This window comes from Enhydra lutris, unplaced genomic scaffold, assembly GCF_002288905.1.
Source record: "Enhydra lutris kenyoni isolate GAN:26980312 unplaced genomic scaffold, ASM228890v2 scaffoldscaffold30, whole genome shotgun sequence".
NCBI lineage: Eukaryota > Metazoa > Chordata > Mammalia > Carnivora > Mustelidae > Enhydra > Enhydra lutris.
Window position 1 is genome coordinate 4,982,013 of NW_019154114.1, and position 23,970 is coordinate 5,005,982.

At 50.1% G+C, this 23,970-nt stretch overlaps 1 protein-coding gene across 6 annotated transcripts in view; it reads left to right on the forward strand.

Annotated features, from left to right (window-relative positions):
* LOC111152984 (dihydrouridine synthase 2) overlaps positions 1 to 20,318 on the forward strand; it is a 51,948-nt gene extending 31,630 nt beyond the window's left edge. For all 6 annotated transcript variants that reach the window (XM_022511768.1, XM_022511767.1, XM_022511771.1 and 3 more), the window contains 10 exons: positions 1,861 to 1,908; positions 8,507 to 8,572; positions 8,758 to 8,828; positions 11,042 to 11,128; positions 12,452 to 12,620; positions 14,962 to 15,083; positions 16,334 to 16,483; positions 17,222 to 17,309; positions 18,455 to 18,528; positions 18,769 to 20,318. In XM_022511768.1, coding sequence (XP_022367476.1) covers positions 1,861 to 1,908; positions 8,507 to 8,572; positions 8,758 to 8,828; positions 11,042 to 11,128; positions 12,452 to 12,620; positions 14,962 to 15,083; positions 16,334 to 16,483; positions 17,222 to 17,309; positions 18,455 to 18,528; positions 18,769 to 19,006 — 1,113 coding nt within the window. In that variant the 3' untranslated portion in view covers positions 19,007 to 20,318. The remainder of the gene's footprint in view (positions 1 to 1,860; positions 1,909 to 8,506; positions 8,573 to 8,757; positions 8,829 to 11,041; positions 11,129 to 12,451; positions 12,621 to 14,961; positions 15,084 to 16,333; positions 16,484 to 17,221; positions 17,310 to 18,454; positions 18,529 to 18,768) is intronic.
* The last annotated feature ends 3,652 nt before the right edge of the window (positions 20,319 to 23,970 follow it).

Sequence of the window (23,970 nt, forward strand, 5' to 3'; positions counted from 1 at the left end):
CGCGGCTTGGGGACTTTGGCTTTAGGCCAGGAGGCAAAAGATTACTTGAAGCGAAGGCTTTTTGGATACTTGAAAACCACAGGGCCTTGTAGACGGTTATTTCAAGGAATTACGGAGGTTTGAAATTGTCGATGAGGAGTGGAAAACTTGGGACCTTGTTTTGCCGTCTTCTAATGACTCCTTTGTGCTTCTGAGATATGTAAGGAACAGAGTTTAAATTATTGGCTTAATTAATCTCCCTGATACATTGTGGAATGGAAAAGCAAGGAGCCAAATTAGATACCATATACCACCATTTATATATGAAGGATGAGGGATGGATGTTTCCATATGTTTATATTTCTCTTCATAGAATATATTTGGAAAGATACACAAGAAGCTAGTGACACTGGTTTTCCCTGGGGAAGGAAACCAAGTTTTTATTTGGTTTGGCATAAGGAATAAATTCCCACTGTAGGGGTGCTCCTCAAAATAGCTAATATCTGGCACGGCACTGGCCCCGACCAGTCAGAACAGATACTACCAGTATGCTATACCAGTACATAGCCTGTGAAGAGCCACTCTCTTCTCTTCTCATGGTTCAAAAACTGAAGCCTTATAAAAGGTATAAATTGAAAAGTTTTCTATTTCTCAGGGAAGGAGAGTTCTAACTTTTTACCCTTTTGAACCTTTAACATTTTTAATGTGTTACGTATTCAAAAAAGCAAATAAGTTAAATAGGAAGGAAGGAAGGAAGGAAGGGAGGAAATACAAATTGACAAAGCCATTGTTGTGGAAGGCCTAGATTTTAGATCCTGTGATTCCAGAAGGAAAGGCTGTGACTATGTGTGAGGTGGACGGATGGAGCCAGGGTGAGTGGCTGGGGCCTCCTTAAGGCTTCTGAGGTTTGCATCTGTAGCCAAGGTGGGCCAGGGCTCTGCCTTCCCAGTTTCCTCTGACATTCAGGCTCCGGCTGGCCAAGTCTGCGGTGGTTCTGGGTTCTCTGATTCTAATCTGTCATCCTTAAAAATGAAATTAAGCTGTAATAAGTGAACGTCAAACTTTTGAGCACATCCTGTGAGCTTTCATTAGTACGCAGTCTATGTACTGACAAAGGATTTATTTATTGGATTTGTTTTTCTCCCTTTACCTCATTTTTTAATGGGTTCATCTTTGGGAAGGTCCTCCCTTTTCCCGACTATTAAAGTAGTTCATACCGTTGTCCAGAACTTGGTGGAAGCATAAAAAAAAGGACTAGTCATCAATAATCCCACCATCAAGAGGCAGCTACTGTTGTTAAGGTCAAGATTTAAGTGGCTCCTTCGGTTGTTGGTTTCCACTAGCTGGGGCTTTTGCTAGAGCTTGACATTGGTCTGGAGCATTGTTGCTGGTAGGGAAGAAGAGCCTGGCCAAGATTTGCCAGTTATGTTCCTCTAAGTGCCTTTGCTGGCAGTGATGGTACCAAAACAAGTGTTGGGAGGATAGGACAAAGGTGTACTCAATCTCATTCCAAAGGGAAAAGGATTCATTGCCTTCGTAAGGGCTTGCCATATTGTGGGGTTTAGTTTATTAAGACTCTAAGACCCTGGGGAGAGAATGGGCACTCCTGAGAAACAATTTTTGTAGCACCCACTTGTAGATGGATCTGTGGGTTTTGCAAAGAGGATCAGAGTGATGACTTTTAGAATTCATCCAACTCTGATCTCTGACATTATGGGCCTGGATGCTGCTTCCTCCTGCTTGACTGGAAGTGCTGATTGCCAGTGAAACTTGGCTGTGAGTGCTGGGGTGGTGCCCGCTTGCCACACCACATTGCCATACTATGGGGAAGGGAGCACCCTCCTCCAGCTATAAGAAGACCCTCTGTGTGCTTTTCCTTAGGGAGGAATGGGAGCTGCTCTGCTATCAGACCCTGACAAGATTGAGAAGGTAAGTCCTGCAGAAGTGAAAGCAGAGGTCCTTAAACATGCCTGGGAACTAGAGTCGTCTGGAACACATCCACCCTCCTGCTGCCGCCCCTCCCCCCAAGATTTAGTGAATCAGTTAATCCACCTGGAAATTTTTTTTTTTTTTAAGTTTTTTAAGATGTATTTATTTGAGAGGCACGGATCAAGCCCCGCATTAGGCTCCTTGTTCAGTGGAGAGTCTGTTTCTCCCTCTCCTTCTGCCTGTGTTCTCTCCCCCTCACTCACTCTCTCTGTGTCAAATAAAAAGAAAAAAATCTTTGGGGCGCCTGGGTGGCTCAGTGGGTTAAAGCCTCTGCCTTCGGCTCGGGTCATGATCTCAGGGTCCTGGGATCGAGCCCCACATCGGGCTCTCTGCTCAGCGGCGAGCCTACTTCTCCCTCTCTCTCTGCCTGCCTCTCTGCCTACTTGTGATCTCTCTCTCTGTCAAATAAATAAATTAATTAATTAATTAAAAAAATCTTTAAAAAAAAGATTTACTGGGGCACCTGGGTGGCTCAGTGGGTTAAAGCCTCTGCCTTCAGCTCAGGTCATGATCCCAGGGTTCTGGGATCGAGCCCCACATCGGGCTCTCTGCTCAGCAGGGGGCCTGCTTCCCCCTCTCTCTCTCTCTGCCTGCCTCTCTGCCTCTTTGTGATCTCTGTCAAATAAATAAATAAAATCTTTAAAAAAAAAAGATTTATTTATTTGAGAGAGAGCGCATGGGCGGGAGGGGCAGAGGGAGAGAGAGAGAATCTGAAGCAGACACACTCCGCTGAGTGCGGAGCAATACAGGGCTTGATCTAACAACCCCGAGATCATGACCTGAACTGAAACCAAGAGTTGGTTGCTAACTAACTGCACCACCCAGGCACCACCCCCACCTTTTATTTTAAAGTATGCTCTGTGCCCACCGCGAGGCTTGAACTCATGACCCTGAGATTCAGAGTTGCATGCTCTACTGACTGAGTCAGCCAGGTGCCCCCGGAGTCTGGGAAATTTTCGAAAGGCTTCCCAGTCACTGTGACATACAGCCAGCTTTGGGAACCCCTGAGTGAGCATACAGCAGCCTTGGAGTTACTCAAAAGTCCAGGGCTTAGGAACATGTGGACTGAGAGCCGGGGCCTTGAGGAGCATTTAGAACCTCCTCCGTGTAGCCTGTGTCCCTTCTGAGAAGATCATGAGAGCATACTCCAGGCTACGTGTGGACTGTGGACGGACTCAGTGGCGTTGGGGGTGGGGATGGCCTCTCCCAGGGGGCTTGCAATAGTGGGTTTCCTCCCTTCTGGTAGAGTCTGCCAGCAGCCTTTGAGAGCCATCAGGCCAGTGTCATGTGAGGCAAGCTGTACTTGGTCACCTCTGGTCCCCTTCCCTTGGCAATTCCAAAGGCCAGGTTTATGAGGCCCTGCAGACAGGTTGGCCTTTGCCACCCGTGTTGGGAGCTGCCAGGGCCTGTGTGACATTTTCTGCTACACCATACATACCTTTTACTTCTTTCTCAGTCCATCAGCTTTCTGTTTGTTGCTCCTCTTAGCTCCTTTGTTTTCATTCTCCATTCCTACCCCCCTCTCTGGGCTTTAAGCCTCCTAGTGGCTCCCACAGGCTAGAGCAGCATGGACTAACGCGCCAGTAAACAGAAGCTGCCCGTATCTGTGCTGGCTGCCCTGCAGCAGCTCGACCGTGTGTACTCCTCCAGCCCTGCTGTCTTTGGGATCTAGGAAGACCAGTGTGTTGACGGCCTTGCTGCCTTTCCATTTTTCCCATGTGCAGATAGGTACAAGTAGATATATCTGTGTATATTCAATTTGTTCCTCCAACCCCTTGACATAGACAGGGGAGACATTTGTTAATGTCTGTTTGATCAAGAATAATAAAACTAAAGCACAGAGAGATAAAAGCAATTTGCTCAAGAGTATGTAGCAAATAAGTAGCAGGCGGAGCTAAGGCTGGAGCCATGGTTTTGTGGCCCCTACCCCGGTTATCAGTTGTCCCCTCTTGATGGTATCTCAGTTTTAGGGTGCCTGGGTGTCATTTATAAGTGTCTCATCAGTAGATGTCTGGGCTTAGGAACCTCTAGTCAGACACCTCTGTGTGGGATGGAGTGGATTTGGACAACTGTGGATGTTAAATTCATCACCACACTTGGGGAGAGGGCCCCAGTGTGAGATGGTTTGGCTTTACAACATGTGCCCACAGACATTTTTGTTAACCCTGTCCTCCAGCCTCCTGGCTTCTCCCTCCCATACTGTTGGCTCGGTCTTCTCCACGGCCCCTCTTTGGATAAGGCACATTTTGTACATGAGGCAGCAGAGTTACACTGCTCAGTTCATTCCATTCCTTTTCCATTTGGTGGAGAGTGGCTGGATGGGCCCGGTTGGACTTGTGAATGGGGTTTGCCTCAAGGAGGTTGCAGGCTTCCACGACAAAGCCAGATGGGACCCAAGAGTAGTGAACTGGATTAGATACATGTTCAAACTTGGCTGGCAGACTGGGTGACCTGGCTGAGAACTTTGTGAGTTTTTCCAGGCTGGTGTTTTAGGTCCATGGTTCTTGTCTGTGGGAACATTTCAGGACTGCCTGCAGAATTTTTTCAAAATAAAGATACTTGTTTGGGGTGATGAAAAATTTTAGAAATAGGTGCTGGTGATGGTGATGGTTGTATAACATTGCAAATGTAATTAATGCTACTGAGTTATACACTTAGAAATGTTTAAAATGGAAAATTTTATGTTATATATATCTTATTACAATAATAATAATGATAAGGATTCTATCAGTTGAAATTCTGTAATATCCTTGGGGTGGATAGTGGCTGGGAAGGAGTATTAGTCTTTTGAAAAGGCTTGCTAGGTAACTCTGATGTACCCTCCCTAGATTAAGAACCTCATTTTTATTTTTATTTTTTTTAAAGATTTATTTATTTATTTATTTGACAGAGATCACAAGTAGGCAGAGAGGCAGGCAGAGAGAGAGGAAGGGAAGCAGGCTCCCTGCTGAGCAGAGAGCCCAACACGGGACTCGATCCCAGGACCCTGGGATCATGACCTGAGCCGAAGGCAGCGGCTTAACCCACTGAGCCACCCAGGCGCCCCAAGAACCTCATTTTTAGACTCTAGGTTAGTAATATCCCTCTTCACCCCTGCCCAAGATTTCCTGGGCCCCCCTGGCTGCCCAGGGCATTCCCCTGTGCATGGTACACTGGGGCTATGACTAACAGTTGGCAGGGTCAGGACTTGAACTCAGTTCCCAGTGATTCCCAAGCCTGTGCTCTCCCATCTTCCTTTCTACCCATTCTACAACAACCAGGAGAGCTAAGAGTCTGCTTTTCCTGAGTCAGCTAGGAGATCTAGTGAGACAAGCCTGCCTGTGGGTAGGTCTGCAGTGTTATCTGTGTTATGAGCTTACCTCAGGTCCTTCTCCCCCACAAACTTTCCCACCACAAGACAGGTGGTCTGACTTTGATCTGGGAGAGTTGAGTCCAGCAGGGTTTCAAGCTAGAGCCTAGCCAGAAACAGTCTCTATTCACCCGGTCCCCTTAATGTGACCCTTTGCAGGTGGCTAGGGATTTTGATTACTAATTTCCTTCCTGATTCTGAACACGCACAAGAAAAAGAAAGTGCTTAGAGCTACTTGGATGAAATACGGCAAAGGAAGTTCTGTAGAACGGAACTGGATCAAACCAGCTGATGTTGTTTTAGTCACCAAACATCAGCACATTCTAAGTCAGCACTAGCAAAGGAATCTTCCAGAGATGGTACTGTCAGCCTGAAGGACAGGACTAGAAGGAGAATTTTTATTGTGTATCTCAGTGGATCTGGCAGTCGTCCACCCCACCCCACCCCGCCAAAGGATAGTTGCCCCGTTCAGGGCTGCCACAGGACCACAGACCCAGTCCACCTCCTGGGGTGGCATCTGGGGATTTTCCTTCCTGCCAGTCCCTGGCATTTGTGCTTATTAGGCCAGTAGGTCCTCTCTTGTCCGTGATCTGTCTCCCTGCCTTGTCAGCCCAGCCTGTTGGTCTAGTGTCTTCTGGAGAGGTCAATCTCTGCTTGGGCTGGAGAGAAAGCCTTCCTTGACTGGTTCTTGCAATCTGGCTCTCTGCTGCCCCCACTTGTCGAGAACCAAGACTGACAGCAGTGGTCTCGGTGTCCCCTGTGCTCTGCCGGCAATCCAGTTCTTGGAAGAGGGCTCTTGATCACCTTCCCTCCAACTTGCCTAGCCTGAATTTTTAAAAAAAATTTTAAACATTATTATTTTAAAGTAATCTCTATATACCCAATGTGGGGCTTGAACTCGTGACCTCAAGATCAAGATTTGGATTCTCTACAACTAAGCCAGCCATGTGCCCTAAGCCTGAAATTTTTGACGAGGGAAGAATATAGCAGTGCAGCAGACGTTCATTGTCATCTGCATGTCCCTCGATCTCTGATTCATATGTGATCTGACTCTTTCCTGTGTGACTTCTTTTTTTTTTTTTTTAAAGATTTTATTTATTTTTTTGGCAGACAGAGATCACAAGTAGACAGAGAGGCAGGCAGAGAGAGAGAGAGGAGGAAGCAGGCTCCCTGGTAAGCAGAGAGCCCGACGCGGGGCTCAATCCCAGGACCCCGGGACCACGACCCGAGCCGAAGGCAGAGGCTTTAACCCACTGAGCCACCCAGGCGCCCCCCTGTGTGACTTCTTGATCTTTCTTTGAAGTCCTTTGCAATTACTGTGCAAATTATACTTTTTAATGTGTTGAATATGTTGTCTTTTCCTTTGCTGATTTCACTTCTGTGTATCCAGCTCACCTAAAGAGAGGCACATGAGGAAAATAAAAAAAGAGAAAGAAATAGAGAGAGACTCATGAGGCCAGGGCTCAGGCAGGACCTGTACAACCTTCCTGGCTCCCTCATTCGCCAGATCTTGGAACAGCACATGGAGAACATTGGTTTCAAGCAGGAAAGAAGCTTTCGGCCATGTCTTTTCAGTCAGAATGAGGCCTCAGAATCATGTTGAGGAGGGAGGGTGTTAAGCTGAACCTTTAAAAAAATTAAAAAAAGATCTTATTTATATGAGAGCGCAAACAAGCAGTGGGGAGAGGTAGAGGGAGAGGGAGAAGCAGACTCCCTGCTGATCAGGGAGCCCAATGCTGGACTCAATCCCAGGACCCCAGGGTCATGACCTGAGCCAAAGGCAGACACTTAACCGACTGAGCCACCCAGGCGCCCCAGACTGAACTTTTTTTAAAAATTGAAAAGATTTTGTGGTTTTACTGAGAAATTGATGTACATCACTCTATAAGTTTAAGGCATACAAGCATGATGATTTGATTTACAAATATTGTGAAGTGGTTACCACAGTAGGCTTACCTGTATTCTGTATCCCTCATCTCATATGGATACAATAAAATGAAAATTTAAAAAACTCTTCTGAAACTAATGTCACATTGTGGGTCAACTGTACTTTAAGGATAAAAACAAAATTAAATGTGATGAGAACTCTTACGATCTACACTTCTTTTTTAAAGATTTTTTTTGTTTGTTTGTTTATTCATTTGAGACACGGAGAAAGAGAATAAGTAGGGGAGAGAGGCAGGGGGAGAGGGAGAAGCAGACACCTCGCTGAGCCAGGAGCCCAATGTGGAGCTCAATCCCAGGACTCTGAGATCATGAGCTGAGCTGAAGGCAGATGCTTAAGCATCTGAGCCACTGAAGTGCCCCAAGATCTACTCTCTTAACAGCTTTCCCGGGTATCATACAGCAGTGTTAGCTGCAGACATTATGTCGTACATTGTATGTTCGTACCTTTTGACCACTTTCTCCAGCTCCCGCTCCCAACACCTCTGGTAACCATAAATCTGATTTCTTTTTCCAGTTTCTTTCCTTTTTATTAGATTCTTCATATAAGTGAGATCATACTGTATTTGTTTTTCTCTGGCTTATTTTTTTTTAAAAAGATTTTATTTATTTATTTGACAGAGATCACAAGTAGGCAGAGAGGCAGGCAGAGAGAGAGGGGGAAGCAGGCTCCCTGCTGAGCAGAGAGTCCGATTCGGGGCTTGATCTCAGGACCCTGGGATCATGACCTGAGCTGAAGGCAGAGGCTTTAACCCACTGAGCCACCCAGGCGCCCCAACTCTCTGGCTTATTTTATTTAGCATAACACTTCAAGGTCCATCCATGTTTCTTGCAAATGGTAGGATTTCCTCATTTCTTATGGCTGAATGATACAGAGTCTTTTGAAAACACATATTCCTAAGCCCTGCCCACTTAGGGACCCATTTAGGAAGTACAGGGTGGAATCTAAGGTTCTGTATTTCTTAGGCTGTCCAGAAGATTCTGATGTTTACCTGGCAAAGGATTACTGTGTTCTACGTAGGCATGCATGAAGATCCACTCATTCATCCACTTACCAAACATATGCACACCACGGTGTACCAGAGAAGGGGCTTCTGGTGCAGGGGTGCTAGTGTAGGAAAGGAAGGACACATACATGTACATAGACTTGTCCATGCCATGGTGATGCACAGGTCTGTAGCACAGTTAATTAATATGAGCATTGTAGTTGTTTTTCCAGAATAGTTTGTGTTTTCCTCTCTGCAGATCCTCAGCACTCTTGTCAAAGGGACACGCAGACCTGTGACCTGCAAGATTCGCATCCTGCCATCGGTAAGGATGGTGTTTTACATTTCAAGGTCCATTTTCTCTGGGTGTGTTGATTTGGGGGGTGGTGAATGATTCTCGAGGAGCTGAATTAGGTTTGGAAGAGGGGTTGGTGAACCCACTTTGGGAGCTGGCAGCTAGCTGTTCCCTCTGTAGCTTTAGTAACCACCCTGGGCTGTCCTCTTTCTCAGCTGGAAGATACCTTGAGCCTTGTGAAGCGGATAGAGAGGACTGGCATTGCTGCTGTCACAGTTCACGGAAGGTGAGTGGTTGTGTATCTAGTGACTGACTTGGAGGGAGGTTCTCAGCTGTCTTTTTTTTTTTTTTTTTAAGATTATTTATTTGAGAGACACAGAGAGATAGCAAGAGAGAGCATGAGTGGGGGGTGGAGGGCAGAGGGAGTGGGAGAGGAAGAAACAAGACTTCCTGCTGAGCAGAGAGTCCAACTCAGGGATCTGTCCCAGGGCCCTGGGATCACAACCTGAAGGCAGATGTTTAATGGACTGAGCCACCTAGGCGCCCTGGTCCTCAACCATCTTGACAATGCTTCTCCAGACCCCAGGGGACAGTGAACTTTTCTTCTACACATGCAGCCTACCTCTGCCTAGCTTTTTGACATCCTATAGGTCCTGAGGGCAGTCAAACCCTTCATAGGCTGGCATTCTTCTTTCATTCACTGAACACCTACTGGTGGTAGACACTGCACTGAGTTTAAAGACAGAAGAAGAGGAAGACTGAGTTTAGAGACTCAAGGGGAAGAAGAAATGCCCATACCCTCAGGATGTGTAAATGGTAGAGATTGAGTGATAGGTTCAGAATTGTACCATGCAGCCAGGAAGTGGTAGAATTAGAACTCTTGACTCTGAATCTCATTTTCTTTCCACTACGTTGGGCCATGGCTTCTCCCTCGAATGATCCCAGGAAGATGGCTGTTCTTTTAAAGGCACTGTCTCTTTTGTCTGCCCTCGTTGGACTGCCAGCTGTCACAATGACTACTTGAAACAGCCCTTGTATCTGTAGCTAATGTGCTATCTTCTGGGAGCTGACGTGTTGCTGACAGCTGCTTTTGGTTTCCCAGGCAGTTTTGCTCCCTGTGTCTACGATGTGCTTTTGTACATCCCAGGTAAACAGACTTTGGCCAGAGTGACCCGCCTTCTCTGAGTGTTTCTCCTTTTGGGTTCAGGGGTCTTGTTGGAACAGCCCACTGCTTGCTAGTTGTTTCTATTCCAGCATTTCAGACAAGTGAACCCATAACTCCCAACAGGGAAAAGAGAAAAGCAGAGCTGTGTGGGTTGAAGCCAGTAGGGGGCAGTGAAAGGCCATACATACGTACACACATGCCCCTACCTGCCACAGCAGGCTCTAGGCTCAGGCTGCCTGGTTTGGGCTCCTGGCTCTGCTGCTTGTTGGCTGTGTATCCTTGTACAAATCACTTAACCTCTCTGAGTACCACATTCCTCATTTGGAAATTAAAATAATTTCTGTTTTATAGGGTTGTCTTGAGGCTTTTATGAGATCGTGAATATATAGCCTTGGCATGGTGCCTGGCGTATGGTATTCTCTGAATAAATATAGCTATTCCTTTTTGCCAGTAGTTGGAAACACCAGGAAGACAGATTTGGGTGCATTTCAAGAAGGGCCTTCAGGCCATCAAAGCTGTTGAGGATGGACTAGACTGGCTGCTGGGCTTGTGGGGAGGTGGAGGTGGAAGATGGGTTGACAGGCCTTCTGAGGTCCTGTGGCCCTTGACCCTTCTATTGAGGAGTATACCAAAAGGGATGGGCCCAGGCAAGACCTGAGCAAGAGCTGTCTGGTCACCCATCTCTTTTGCTTGTTCCTGAGCACAACTTAGATCAGAGCTCACTTCAGTATCCCTAAGACTGACTTGTACACAAGAACTTCTTGCAGTTAACCTTGGAAAGAGGGGCCACAGGCTGTGGTCCTTCCTTGCTGGGGCTCGTTGTGACAGCCATGATCTGTGGCCTGTCCTGGTTTCTGGGTCTACCCTGTGCCAGGTACCTTTCCCCAGGATCAGTTGCCCAACTTGGCTTCAACATAGACAGCTGTGTGGGAGTGGCCAGTCTGAGGGCAGCAGCTGTTCCCAGTCTCGTAGAGAGGGCAGGGCCGGGACAGTAGAGGCAGCATTCTTATAGCACTGTTCCTCATCTCTGGCAGAGGTGAGGGGAAGCCAGGGAAAGGCGGCGTGACCTTGGGAGCCAGGCCACCTTTGCAGCCATGCCTCACCTGCAGGCCTGTAAGGCTGGACTTGCCTTCTCAGCAGGGGCTAATGCTGCTCCTGCCCCTTACAACAGAGGTCATGGAGAGACGTCCTCTGCAGTCCAGAACCCTGTTCTTCATGGTCACGTGTCCTTCCTGAGGTTCAGCAGGGAGGACAGTAGGGTTTGACTAAGGTAAACTGTTTGAACTATGACACAGCCTGAGCCCTCTGCCCCATCTTTTTTCTTTATTTCCAAGGAAGCGAGAGGAACGACCTCAGCACCCTGTCAGCTGTGAAGCCATCAGAGCCATTGCTGAAGCCCTCTCCATTCCTGTCATAGCCAAGTAAGCCTCTCTTCTTCATCATTTACTATTTTATGCTCTACCTCACTCTGGGGGATTTGAGCTGACATACAAAAAGTGGATGGAGATAGTATTAAAAAATGATCTGAGGGAAAAAGAAAGAAGGGGCAAAAAATGAGGTTGGGCATGAGGTTGAAAAGTCTGTATCATGTCCCGTGGCCTCTGGTGAGTGGCTGATGTAGGTGTGCAGCAGGCAGGGCGTTCTGATAGAGGGGTTGAGATAAGGGAGTGTTCGGGCGACCAGGAGAGCGAGAAGGCGGCCCCTGAAGCAGGCCCCGGGCAAAGTGATGTCACACCCAGAGTTAGGTATGCAGGGTGTAGGGTGAGTAGTCCCAAGCCAGAGTGTACAGAGGTATGGTTAGGGGGCATAAGGCAGGTCACAGTCCAAAGCATTCTGGGCATCTACAGGACCAGGAGCGGAGACATTTGTGAGGCACAAATGATCAGCCTGGAGACTTAATAGTAAGACAGTGTCCAGTTGTCACTGGGGAGCTGGCTGTGTGGGCCAGTTGGGATCCAGTGGAGCCTTGCACCTTGGGAGGGCGCAGAGTCTGAGGACAGGATGGAAACAGAGAAGTTCCAAAGCCCTGAAGCCCTGACAAAAGGCACACCTGACTGGTGGGAAGGAGGGAGGGAACTAAGGTTGGGGGTCTTAGCCAGGCCTGGTTGTCGCTAGGCCAAGGATTTGTAGAAGTGGCTTGGAGAGGGTAGAGCTACTCAAGAGCCTGGATCCTGCTACTGCTGCTGCCACCCAAGGGTCTTCCCCACAATACATAAAACGCTGTCTCTGGGTTGAGGCTGTTACTTGACTTCTAGTGGAACGGATGCAAACAGCGGTTTCCAAGGGGGCCCTTGGGGCCTCAGGGTGGCAGGAAGGGAAATTGCAACCAAACTGGGCCTCCTTCCTTCCTCTCATAATCACCACTGCGTCTGTGGTTTTTGACCCAGCCATTAGTAGATACATAGGTGCCCCAGACTGGGGGTTCTCCTGTGATCCCAGTATCTACTGACAGACCCGAGTCTTCAGATTTGGGATGGCTTTAGGATGAGGAGGAAGGAAGGTAAAATCTTTGGGAGACCTGTTACGTACGAGGCCTGGTTCAGGCTGTTTCGCTGCATTATTTGACGTGGAGTTCCTGACCCCAAAGTGGGGTGTGTATTATGACCTCTGGTCTCCCGAAGTGCTCATAGCTGAAGGATTTTGCCAAATCCAAACAGTTAATTTCAGCAGCTCTGAGAATTGCCTTTTTCTGAAAATGCTGGTATAAGGATGGGGACAGCCCTCACTCTCCTGTTGCCTTTCAGTGGAGGATCTCATGACCACATCCAAAAGTATTTGGACATAGAGGACTTTCGACAAGCCACAGCAGCCTCTTCGGTAATGGTGGCCCGAGCTGCCATGTGGAACCCATCCATCTTTCTCAAGGAGGGTCTGCGACCCCTGGAGGAGGTCATGCAGAAGTACATCCGATATGTACGTCTATGCGCTTTTTCAAAAGAAACATTTCTCACTGTCTGCCACATTCCTGCAAAAAGCGCCTTGGGTGAGCCCCCAGCCACCAGCAGCCTTTTTGTGCCTCTCCTTTTCTTTTTAGCTCTTGTAATGTGGCATTGGGTCTCCCTGGCTGCAGTGTAAAGACAGCGTGCTGGGGAGTCCTGCCCCTACCATCACCTCCTTCTGAAGCTTCCAGGTGTGGGGGTCATAGTAAGGACCCCTGGATTCTGGATGCTGCCAGGGTCCAAACATGTGATGTCTTTCCCTTTCTCTCTCATAACCCCCCCGCCATACATGCACGCACAGTGACAGTGGTGTCTGTATCACTGAAGACACCCGTGCCAAAGGGTTGGCGCCTAAGCAGCCATAGCCTGGAGGAGCCATGGTAGCTGTTGTTGAGGACAGATTATCTCTATAGAGACTTTTCTTTGGTCATAAGTCAGAATCACTTCTAAAACACTTTTTTTTTTTTGCTAATTCCCAGAACCCTTTACCCTCTGACTTAGGGACAAGCCTAACTTTAACCCTCTCCTTAGGGACTAACCTTTTCCTCTTACTGAGATCTTGATGGTAGTGGCAGAGGCATTTACCTCCGAAGGAACTTTTTACCAGTTCACCTGCCCTGTCCCTTTGGCACAATCCTAGAATTCTGTGAGACTCTGAACATGTCTGCAGGCAGAGATAGTCAGTGGACTTCTTTTTTTTTTTTTTTTTTTAAAGATTTTATTTATTTGACAGAGATCACAAGTAGGCAGAGAGGCAAGCAGAGATAGAGGAAGGGAAGCAGGCTCCCTGCTGAGCAGAGAGCCTGATGCGGGGCTCGATCCCAGGACCCTGAGATCATGACCTGAGCTGAAGGCAGAGGCTTAACCCACTGAGCCACCCAGGTGCCCCTAGTCAGTGGACTTCTAATTCTTTGGTGTGTTGGGCCCGAGCAGAGAGTCCAGCCCTCATCCTCTTCAATACTGGGGCTCACACCCTTCTGGGAGGGTCAAGAGCTTCTCAGATCCTCAGACTGCCCATACCCTCTTGAGGCCCTGGCCATGCCTGTGGTTGCTGTGGCCACCATGGCCTATGGGTATCCCCAGGACTGTGCAAGCTACTAATGGTAGGAGGCCCTGAGGCTTCTGTCCAGAGATAGGCAGTTTCTGTTCTAGAGCCTCCCCTGCTTGATGCTACAGCCCTTATTCCCTGGGTTTCACATGTCCTGTTGGGCAGGTTGGTGACTACTGTGCTCTCCCATACTCTGGGCCAGCCAGAGACAAAGGGGGCGTTGCCTTAGCCCAGGCCACCTGTCTGGCTCTTGCAGCTGGCTGGCACATCTGTAGCAGGGAAGATACACTCAGCACTGCTCCCTGTGAAAGGTGATGTTATCATTCCCACTTAGTGTGTCCTTTGGCAGCTCCTCAAGAGCTGTTGTCCTGGAGGAAAGGAGTGGCTTGCAAGCAAAGGCAGGGCTGCTTCTCGTCCAGCCAGGTGCCTTCTGTCCCCGACAAGCTGAATCAAGGCCTTGCCACTAGCTGGGGCTTGCCAGCAGATTGGGGCTTTGTTTTCTTCATGTCATACCGCCTTCCCAGGTGCTGAAGACATAGGCCTAGGTGGGGATATTAGAAGGGTATAGAGGGTGAGGGCTGGGAGGGTATTCTAGAGGGCCAGGGCATCTCTCACCCAGTGCTTTTCTATCTGCCCCAGCCAGGCAGGCTTCTAGTGTGCTTCTCTGTGCAGTCAGCTTGCCTCCCTGAGCCTGCATTTGTCAGGAGTAGTGGTAACAGCTGCACCTCACGCTTGTGAGACTTGTGAAACTCAATGAGGGGACAAGTCACATGTGAACATGATTGGTAGATGGTGCTGTGCTTTCCCATGCAGGTGGGATGTTGGAGACAGGTTATTTAAGATGTGGGCAAGGAAGGTATCCACTGTGTATAGAAACAGAAGAATCTTGCCCCTATCCTGATGTGGCTCCTGCCACACCAGAATCTGACTTGCTCCCTGTCCTTGCCCTGGAAGAGCAGCAAGTCCTCCGTGGTAGCCTGTGGTGGCTGAAGCAGGAGGTGCTCCCTATACATCTGGACGTCCTTTGGCCTGTCTGGTTGAGCATGCTCCTAACCCTGGATCTCAGCTGTGACTCTTGAGCTTTGTACTGCTCGCTGGAGGAGTAGATGGCCAGGATGGAGGTGGTTTTCCATATGGCCTCACAGTGCCCCAACTGCAGGCCCACCTCTGCTGTCCCCTTGGAGCCCCTTTCTCTGCCATCAGGGCATAGCTCAGGCCTCAGAGCCTGCCTGGGCAGCAAGTGGGCTCATGCTGCTTCTTCCCTCAGGCCATACAGTATGAGAACCACTACACCAACACCAAGTACTGCTTGTGCCAGATGCTACGAGAACAGTTGGAGTCGCCCCAGGGAAGGTTGCTCCATGCTGCCCAGTCTTCCCAGGAAATTTGGTGAGAGGGGCAATGGCTGTCCGTCATTCCTTGCAGACTTTGCCAGGCTTGACTATGAGCCCTAAACTGATTGCGGGGACCAAGGATGCAGCTTCTGGAGGTGGATGTATAGGAGTGGGGTTGTGGTACAGTTTCACCTCACAGAAGAGGAAACTTAATGAAGCTTTGGAACTTTCCATCCTTGGACTGACCTCACAGCAGAATTTGGGGAAGTAGAATGCTGGTAGGATGGAGGAATATGGGGGCTGGGCTGGGCTTGGGAATTCTGGAGGAAGGGGCTTTCATGGTAAAAGATCTGTTACATACTAGACCCAATGATCAGGAGGTGGAGGTTGTAGAATTGAGCCCCTGGCCTGAGTCTGTGCCCTCAACCCATAACTGCAGTCTGGGAAGCTCCCCCTTGGTCCCCTGCATTTGGTGTAGATCCTCACAACCTGGCCTGGTACCTATTCCTCTGGCTCCCTGTCTGCTTGTCTGTTTTCCCAGCTCCACATCTGTGCTCATGCTGGGTCTTCTGCCTGAATGCTTTTTCCTCCTCCCTCCTTAGAGAAACTTTCCTAAACCACACTTGTGCCCAGGTACCCATCCTCATGAATATGCTTTAGCCTTCAAGATGCTTGCTAGAAGGGAAAAGAGTTGTCAGAACTCTCTTCCCAAACCTGGGCTTGCGGTGTTGGTTCTGTCCCTACCTCACATAGCTTAACCAGCTTGACTCGGGTATCTTGTGAGTCTGAGAGAAAGAGTATAACTCTGTTGTTCTGGGTGGTACCTCAGTTTAGGCTAGGCCTAACTACTTGTGGCTCGGGCAGGAAGTGGGGAACCACTTAGTGGTCGTGGCCTCTGTCTCTTCCTCCCTTGGGCCCACATGAGGATGGGGCTGTGTATAACCCAGGCACTTGTTCAGTTCGCTCACTGCTGGCTGGGGACACTTGCCTGTGTTTTCTTCTTTGGAAGAGAGGCTGGGCTCAGGTGGTAGAGGTGACCTTTACAGCCTTTTCCACCCAGCCCAGCCTGCCCTCCAGTGTCCAGCCTCAGAGGCTCACACTCACTCTCTGCCAGTCAAGGCTGATCCCAGGGGTAGGTAAGGGAACCTCCTGATGGCTAGGTCTCAGTGGTGTTTTCGTGTGTGGGGGAGGGGGCAGGAGGGTGGGATGGTCATTTCTCAGCGGTGAGACCCTGGGCTCTTGCAGTAGTTTCCTGGATGCTGGGTCTACTAAAGGGTTTGCTGTGCTCTGCTTGTCTTTCCACAGTGAGGCCTTTGGCCTTGGTGCCTTCTACGAGGAGATGACACGAGAGCTAAATGCCCGGCGGGCTGAACTCTTGGCCAGAACCCCAGAGGCTGCGGCAGAGCCAGCTGAAGACACCTCAGGTGTCATTAAGATGGCTGTCAAGTTTGACCGGTAGGTCTCAAGGTTGGCCTCTGCTTGGTCAGGGCCCATGGCCTCAGCTGGCTGATTGCTATACATGGTTAATGTCAAGTTCAGGGATCACAGGTCTTCTTCGTTTGGATCCTTGTTCTCATTTTTCAGCATCCCAAAGAAGGCAGTTTGGGGAAGATGGTTCCTAAAGGGCAGGCAGCACTGTCAGGGGTGTTGTCCTGGGGTGACCAAACTTCTTTCCTTGATTCGCCTTGTCCCACAACTCAGGGGACGTAATAAGGGTGGGTACTGAGCTAGATCCCAGACCACTACTTGGCCACCTATGTTCCCAACCCCCACCTGATCCCTCTGGCTTGTCTTGAGAGGCAAACTGGATCTTCTTCTTCTTCTTTTTTTTAAGTAAGCTCCACACTGGGCATGGAGCCCAGCGGGGTTCCTGAACTCATAACCCTGAGATCAAGACCTGAGCTGAGATCAACAGTTAGGACAATCAACTGAGCCACCCAGGCTCCCCTGGACTTTCATTTTTGACTATTGAAAGTTGTTTTCCAGGTTAGAGTTCAGAGTGCTGGGAGTTCACTTTGTGTCCTAGTTCCCCAAGCATGCTGAAGCCCATCTTCCCTTTAGGTAGAATCCAGACCCCACACCACTGGTGGGAGGACAGAAATGGGAGTTCAGGGGAATAAGTACAGGAGTCCTAAGGCAGCAACCTGGTGGTGATTGTGGGCAAGGCCTGACTCCTTCCCCTCCTTGTCCTAGGAGAGCATACTCACCGCAGATCACCCCCAAGATGTGCCTGCTGGAATGGTGCCGGAAGGAGAAGCTGGCACAGCCTGTGTATGACACGGTGAGTTCTTGGCTGTGGCCTGCCCTGCATCCTGCTCTACAGTGCCTCCCACAGCCGGTGCCATCGCTCCCAGCATATCCATAGCTCGTACCCTGAATTCCAGACTGCTTGACTGGAGCCTGGCTTTGCCCTCCGTGGACACGGCAGTGGTTGCTGGCGGCCTGACTGTTGCTGATGTGATAGTCCCTTCCCTGTGACATCTGTGGGCTTATTGTCAAATTCTGACCACTTTCATAAAATTGAACTTGAGACCTATGTAAGGGGGCTGCTTGGGCCAGTCTCTGCCGGTGGTATTGCTTAGACCAGGGAGACTTCTCTGGAAAGGACCAGGTGGCTTACTTAGGAAGGATGCTCAAACCTAAGTTAGACAGACATGTGTCTGGACCAGGACTCAGCCAGTAGGGCTCAGAATTGGGCCCCAGACTTGAGGCCCCATGGTGGAAACTTTAAGACAGTCTTGCTTCACCTCCTTTGGTCCCCATGGCCATGCCTTATTTAGGTTGCTCTGTCTCTTTGGACTAGCCTTCTTACCTCTGATCTTCTTCCAGGACTTGTGTCCGCCTCTCCCAGAGTGACTTTTCCAGAACAAATCTGTCCTCTGCCTTCCTGCTCAAGTCTCCTCTCCTCAGTGCCTTTGGGGTCAAGCCCTAGCACCTCAGCACAGAGCGCAAGGCTCCCCACATGTCTTTCTGCTTCCTGTCTCATCCACTCAGCTCTTTGTCCAGCCATATCACCTGGTTGTTCTGCCAAGTGTACCTTCTCTGCCCCATCCTTGACCCCTCTCACCCCTTTGCCATCTGGTGAATTTCTCCTCATTTTGTGTGACCTGGCCCATCCAGATGTCAGTAGGAGCAGGATCCAGAGTCACGTGCTGCTAAGGGCTCTGATGGCCCTTGGCTTAGGTACGTGATTGACCTCCTGACACACTGGAGTGTCATTGGTTATGTGTCTGCCTTTCTTCCTCGGCAGACGCACCAGGCACTTCTCCTGGGGAGGACCATGTTATACGGGTGGCCTTCATTTAACTTAGGTGGGAGGTATTTCCCTTTTTCTGTCTTCCATGTGATCCTAGCAGGTGAGCCCCAGGACTCATTCCTCTTGCCCCCATGCAGCCATCCCTATTTCCTTTCCTCTCTTTGCACCAGGTTCAGCGCCCCCTGGATCGCTTTTTCTGCTCTGTCGTGACTGTTGCTGAGCAAAAGTACCAGTCTACCTTGTGGTGAGTTTCCTTATCAGTGGACTTGGGGCTTGGGATGAAGGGCCTGAACTGAGCCTTGGCCGAAGAGGGTTTGGGGAGGATGGTGTACCTGGGCAGTGGATATCCCCGGGTGAATACCCCCTTCCTCGGTCTTGTTAGAATCTTTGCCAAGGGTTTATAGAGTCAGGCCTGTCCAGCTTCTTGCCCTGCAACCAGCCTACCTACCTACGTGCCTTATTGTCCCATGCCTCATCTGCCCAGGGACAAGTCTAAGAAATTGGCGGAGCAGGCTGCGGCCATCGTCTGTCTGCGGAGCCGGGGCCTCCCTGAGGGTCGCCTGGGCGAGGAGAGCCCCTCCTGGCACAAGCGCAAGCGGGAGGCCATTGACCAAGACCCTGAGGGTTCCAGAAATCAGGAGCATGCGGTGCCTGGGGAGCTGTGCAAGAAGCTCTTTGTGGCCTTGGGAAGTGGTGAAGAGAGCCCCCTGGGAGGCTGGTGAGCATTGTCCCTACCTTGGTCACCTGCTTCAGGAGCCTGGCCGTAAGATGTCTGTGGGTGCAGACCATGAACCAGATGCCATCGGACAATTCTCTGACTGTTCCTGGCAGGAGTTACGAGGTCCTGACCGGGGCTGTCAGCCTGGAGTACAGGCTAAAGGGTGCCTAGGTGCACATCTCCCTTGGTGGGTCTGAGTAGCAAGGCCGAGTTCCCAGTGACCTCAGTATTTTCTTTGAAAACAGGAGCTTTTCAGTTGGCACCTCCTCAACCTGACATTGATACAGTGCAATAAAGATCACCCCACCCTTCCCTGCAGCTGGCTGCTTTAGCCTTGGGCATCTTCACACACAGACACAGGGCCTGGCGTAATTATTCTACTTCCATCCTCTGTGCGGAGTTGGAGTTCCCTAAAGCATATCCTTCTGGGTCTGCGTGGAAGTGGGGGATGGGGTATCATCTTGAATGCACACAGGACTTGGGATGAGCCAGGAAGGCCCAAGAAGCCCATTCTGCTGATGGCAAACCTGAGGTACTGCCCATCAATGAATTTTCATGATGAGATGTGCTATAGAATCTGGGGAACAATTAGGGTATCTGGTGCTCCCGGAAGGGACCAGCTCTGGTGAGTGTGGGGGGCCCTGGGTTTGACCCCTAGCTAGCTGGAGCCCAGACCTGATGAGGTCTTTGCTCCAGACAGGGGACACTGAGGACACACGTTGCTGATGCCAGCAGTTTAGGGCCCTCACAATTGCCCACCCACGCCACTGCCTGCCACCAGCCCCCACTATCCCACTTGGGCCGGAAGGAAGTGGCAGATTCTCTTTAATTTCCTCTTGGCAGTGAGAAGCAAATAAACGGCTACCACATCTCATGGGGCCTCCCCCTCTTACTGGGAGGGGCGTTCTGACCAAAGGTCCCTGCCCTGCACCACCCCCGCTTCCTCCACTGTAAACACACTACTTCTCCTCCCCTTTTCCAAGTTCTTTGGGGAGGGGCGTTCCCCTCCAGGCCAAGGCTATGTTTCTCTCCTGTCCCTGGGGTCAGGCCCCTGTGCTAGGCTGCTGGCCCTGGTGGCCCGAATGAAAGATCAGGCATGTGAGGCCTCCGTCTCAGTCCCTGAACCGCCCTTCCCCTCACACTTGTTCTTCTGTATGCAGATAAGGATACCACACTACCAGCTGCCTCCCAGAGCCCATTGCCGTCTGACCTTGGGAAAGTCACTTCTAGCTCTCTTTGGGCCTGAGGGCCCTCAGAGGAGAGGGAGATCAGCTGCTCTCTGCTTGCAGGAGGCTGGCTGGAGGATAAATAGGCCTGTGATTGGGGCACTGTGTGGCTAATGGGGTCACTACATGCTGGGGCTGCCCTAGCTTCCTAGACTAGCGCTCCAAGAGAAGGGACCCCACCCAGGAGACAGTTGAGGCTTGGTCCAGTCTCAGCCATCAAGCTTTAGGTACAATTTCTGTCTGATTTTTCTCACAAAAAAACTGTCTCCGTTAAAATGCCTCCTTTCCTTAGATCCCAACTGGAACAGGGCAGACAGGGTGGCCCTAGTGGACCCCTGGGCATCCTGAGCTAGATAGAGCTTGTGGAAGGACCCTGTGGTAGCCAAATACCAAGTCTCCTGTGGGGTTGGGCTGTACCGCCTTTTCTCCCACCAGTGTACTTTCCCTGGGGAAGCCCCTTCTCTGGTGGGGTTAGGTTTATTTCTGGGTTTTGGGGAAGGAGAGGCAGGGTGAAGCTCAGCTGTTAAGATAGAGTCTAGAAAAATAAGAAGAGAGGCTGGAATATGGGAAGTTAGAGGGCCAAGGAAAAGCACTGGGGAGAGGGTCATTCACAGGGGAGCAGGTGGAAAGGGGCTCATGTGCATTTCATAATTAAGGATATCTGGCCAAGATCCCAAGTATATCCCAGGTATATGTTGGCTTTCAAATGGTCTCACGTTAGCATACCTGAGTGAGGCCTGCCCTGGTCTCAGAGTGACCTGCACAAGTCTGGGACCGACTGGGAGGGCCCAGTCAGGTCTGAAAACTCTTCTCATTGTTCTCACCATGCCCACCTTAAATTTAGGACACTTAGATGCCCAAAGCCCTCTATGGGCCAGTGTCTATAATACGTATTCATCCATTCCAGCCACCTAGACTGAAGACTTACTCATAGCTCATCACATTTCGGGGACACATGGTTTTGGGCATGAGAAGGAGGGATGACTAAAGCTGGAGCGGGTGGCACATCTTCTGAAGTCCAGCAAGACTGGACTTCGTGCACAGATGAGTGGGGAATCTTTTAACCCTGCACACTTAGTTCTTTCCAGGTGTCAGTCCTGCTCAGAACCCTTCCGTGGCTCTCCACTGCCCTCTGGATCAAGTCCAAACTCCTCAGGCTAGTATCTGAGGACAAAGTGCTGACCCTGTCTTCTCAGCACTCTGTGCTGACCTCAGCAACCAATGTTCTTCAGTTGTAGTTGGCCGGTATTGCCTCTGCCCAGCTTGGGGGCTCCTCAAGGGCAGTTCTTGTGGCCGCTATGGCCAGCCTTGGTGTGGGTGTGGGGAGCAGGCACAAAAGAACAATCAGACAAGCTTGTTGAATGGGATATGTGGCATGGAAAGAAAGAAGTTTTCTAAACCCTGACTTTCCTCCAAGGCTCCTATTTCCCCTATTGTGGAACAAAAGGTGCTAGGCTGGGCTAAGCTAAGCTGTACCATCCCATGGCTCAGAGGCCACAGGAGAGCCTTCAACAGTGGGGGCTCAGGACCAGGCCTATGAAAGTAATGGCTTCCGCTAAATCTCAGGCTTGACTCACATTCACATAGGAGGGAGAGGAGTATACAGAAACCCACATAGTCCTTGTCCATCAGTCTGGGGTCCTATTTACTGTGGTAGTCCCCTGGCCACCTGGTTTCACAGGGCTCTCAGAAGGCTGGAGGCAGGTCAGATGGCTTCCTGCCATTTACAAGAGCTTTTGAGCGGATAGGGGAGGTCCTGGCTGAGGAAAAGGGGTAGAGAGACCATGTGAGTGGGGTGGGCCTGCGTTCCAGCCTGCAGGGCTCTTAGCCATTGCTGCCTTTCTGACAAAGATGATAACACTTTTCCTGCAGTCAGTGCCCACCGTGGCTCCAGCCCTTATCCAGCTTAGAGCTCTCAGTTTCCTCCAGACCAGAAACCTTCCTAAAACGTAATCCCTTCTGAGTGTTCTCCAGCTGCACAGTGGTTGGGATACACAGATGGATTGCACAGATGCACGGATGTATACATTTGGAGAATGGGTGAATTTTTTAAGCCATCTCTAGCTTCTGTGTGTGGTCCCTTCCCAGTGGTGGGACTGATCGGTCCAGAATCTATCTCTTGCATTCCCCCTGGCCTGGCTAGTTGAGTCCCTGGTTTGGAGGGCAGAGGGGATAGATAAAGGTCTGTTTCCTCAATCCAGATGACAACCTAGGGAAGTATTTTGGGGAGCGGTCTAGGCAGGGGGACCACAACACATCCTGAAATTGCTCATTAGGATATTTCAACCACACAGTGCTGATTACTCCCTCTCTCTCTCTCTCTTTTTTTTTTTTTAAGATTTTATTTATTTATTTGAGAGAGAGAATGAGCATGAGAAGTGGGAGGGTCAGAGGGAGAAGCAGACTCCCCGCCGAGCAGGGAGCCCGATGTGGGACCTAATCCCAGGACTCCAGGATCATGACCTGAGCCGAAGGCAGTCGCCCAACCAACCGAGCCACCCAGGCGTCCCTACTCCCTCTCTTTGACCCCTGTTATTTTCTTGTGTCCCTAACCTCCCCCTTTGCCAGAATTCTGAATATGTAAGTTGCTTTCATTCCTTTCATGGCTCCCTACTGGTCTCAAAATAAAGTCTAGATACTTTGCAGTGGACTGTTCCTCTCTGCCCATTCATCTGGCCTTACCTTCGGCTTCTGCTGAGTGCCAGTGCTTTCTGATTTCTAAGTTTTTTAAATCTGTTATCTGCCTGGATTATCTTCCTCACCTCTCAGTCATCTTTCCAGTTCCTACTTAGTCCTTTGGAGGCCCTGCAACCCCAGGGGATTATGAACCTTCCTGGAGATCCTGGTACATTCCTAATTTCTTTGCATAGTGATTATAGAATTGCTGGCCTCCTTTCCCCCAACCCCTGAAGGGAGACCAGTTTATCTCTGCTTCCCTAGGTCCAGCTCAGGTATGTGTACAGAGCTTGGGGCAGGAAAGATTTTCTGACCTCAAGGATGAACCTATCCAAGATGAGCATCTCATCTACTCTGGACATTACCTGTCCTGACCCAAGGCCTAGTTAGGCCTACCCTAGGGCTCCCTGGTAGCTTGAGCTTTAGTTCATATTTTGAGACCTTTCTTTTCTTTTTTTTTTAAGATTTTATTTATTTGTTTGACAGAGAGAGAGATCACAAGCAGGCAGAGAGGCAGGCAGAAAGAGGGGGAAGCAGGCTCCCCACCGAGCAGAGAGCCCGATGCTGGGCCGGATCCCAGGACCCTGAGATCATGACTGGAGCTGAAGGCAGAAGCTTTAACCCACTGAGCCACCCAGGTGCCCCATATTTTGAGACCTTTCTATAAAGCATTCCACTTTGTCCTCTTCACCTTTTTGTGGGTGAGTGCCTGTGCCCTTGCACCTGCACCCAAGCCTCTGAGACCTAGCGCCCTGGGTTCCTACAGCAACTTGCTTCTAGAGATACTATGCCCTATGGGGCCTGGAGCTAGGGAAGTAGGTCACTGCCACTTCTCCCAGCTCCCAGTCCACACGGTCTTGAAGGAGCCCTAAGTAAACAAGCGAGGCTCAGCGTCCCTTGGCACGGCCTCCACCCCAGGCCCAGGAGGAGGCATCCTTGGTCTCACGGGGAGACAAGCCCGCTGGGGAGGGACCGAGAGCGAAAAACAGTTCTTCAGACATGGTGTCACTTCCTCTCCACTAACAACCACCCAGTTTGGGTAGTGGGTCCTCTCGCTTTCACGGAT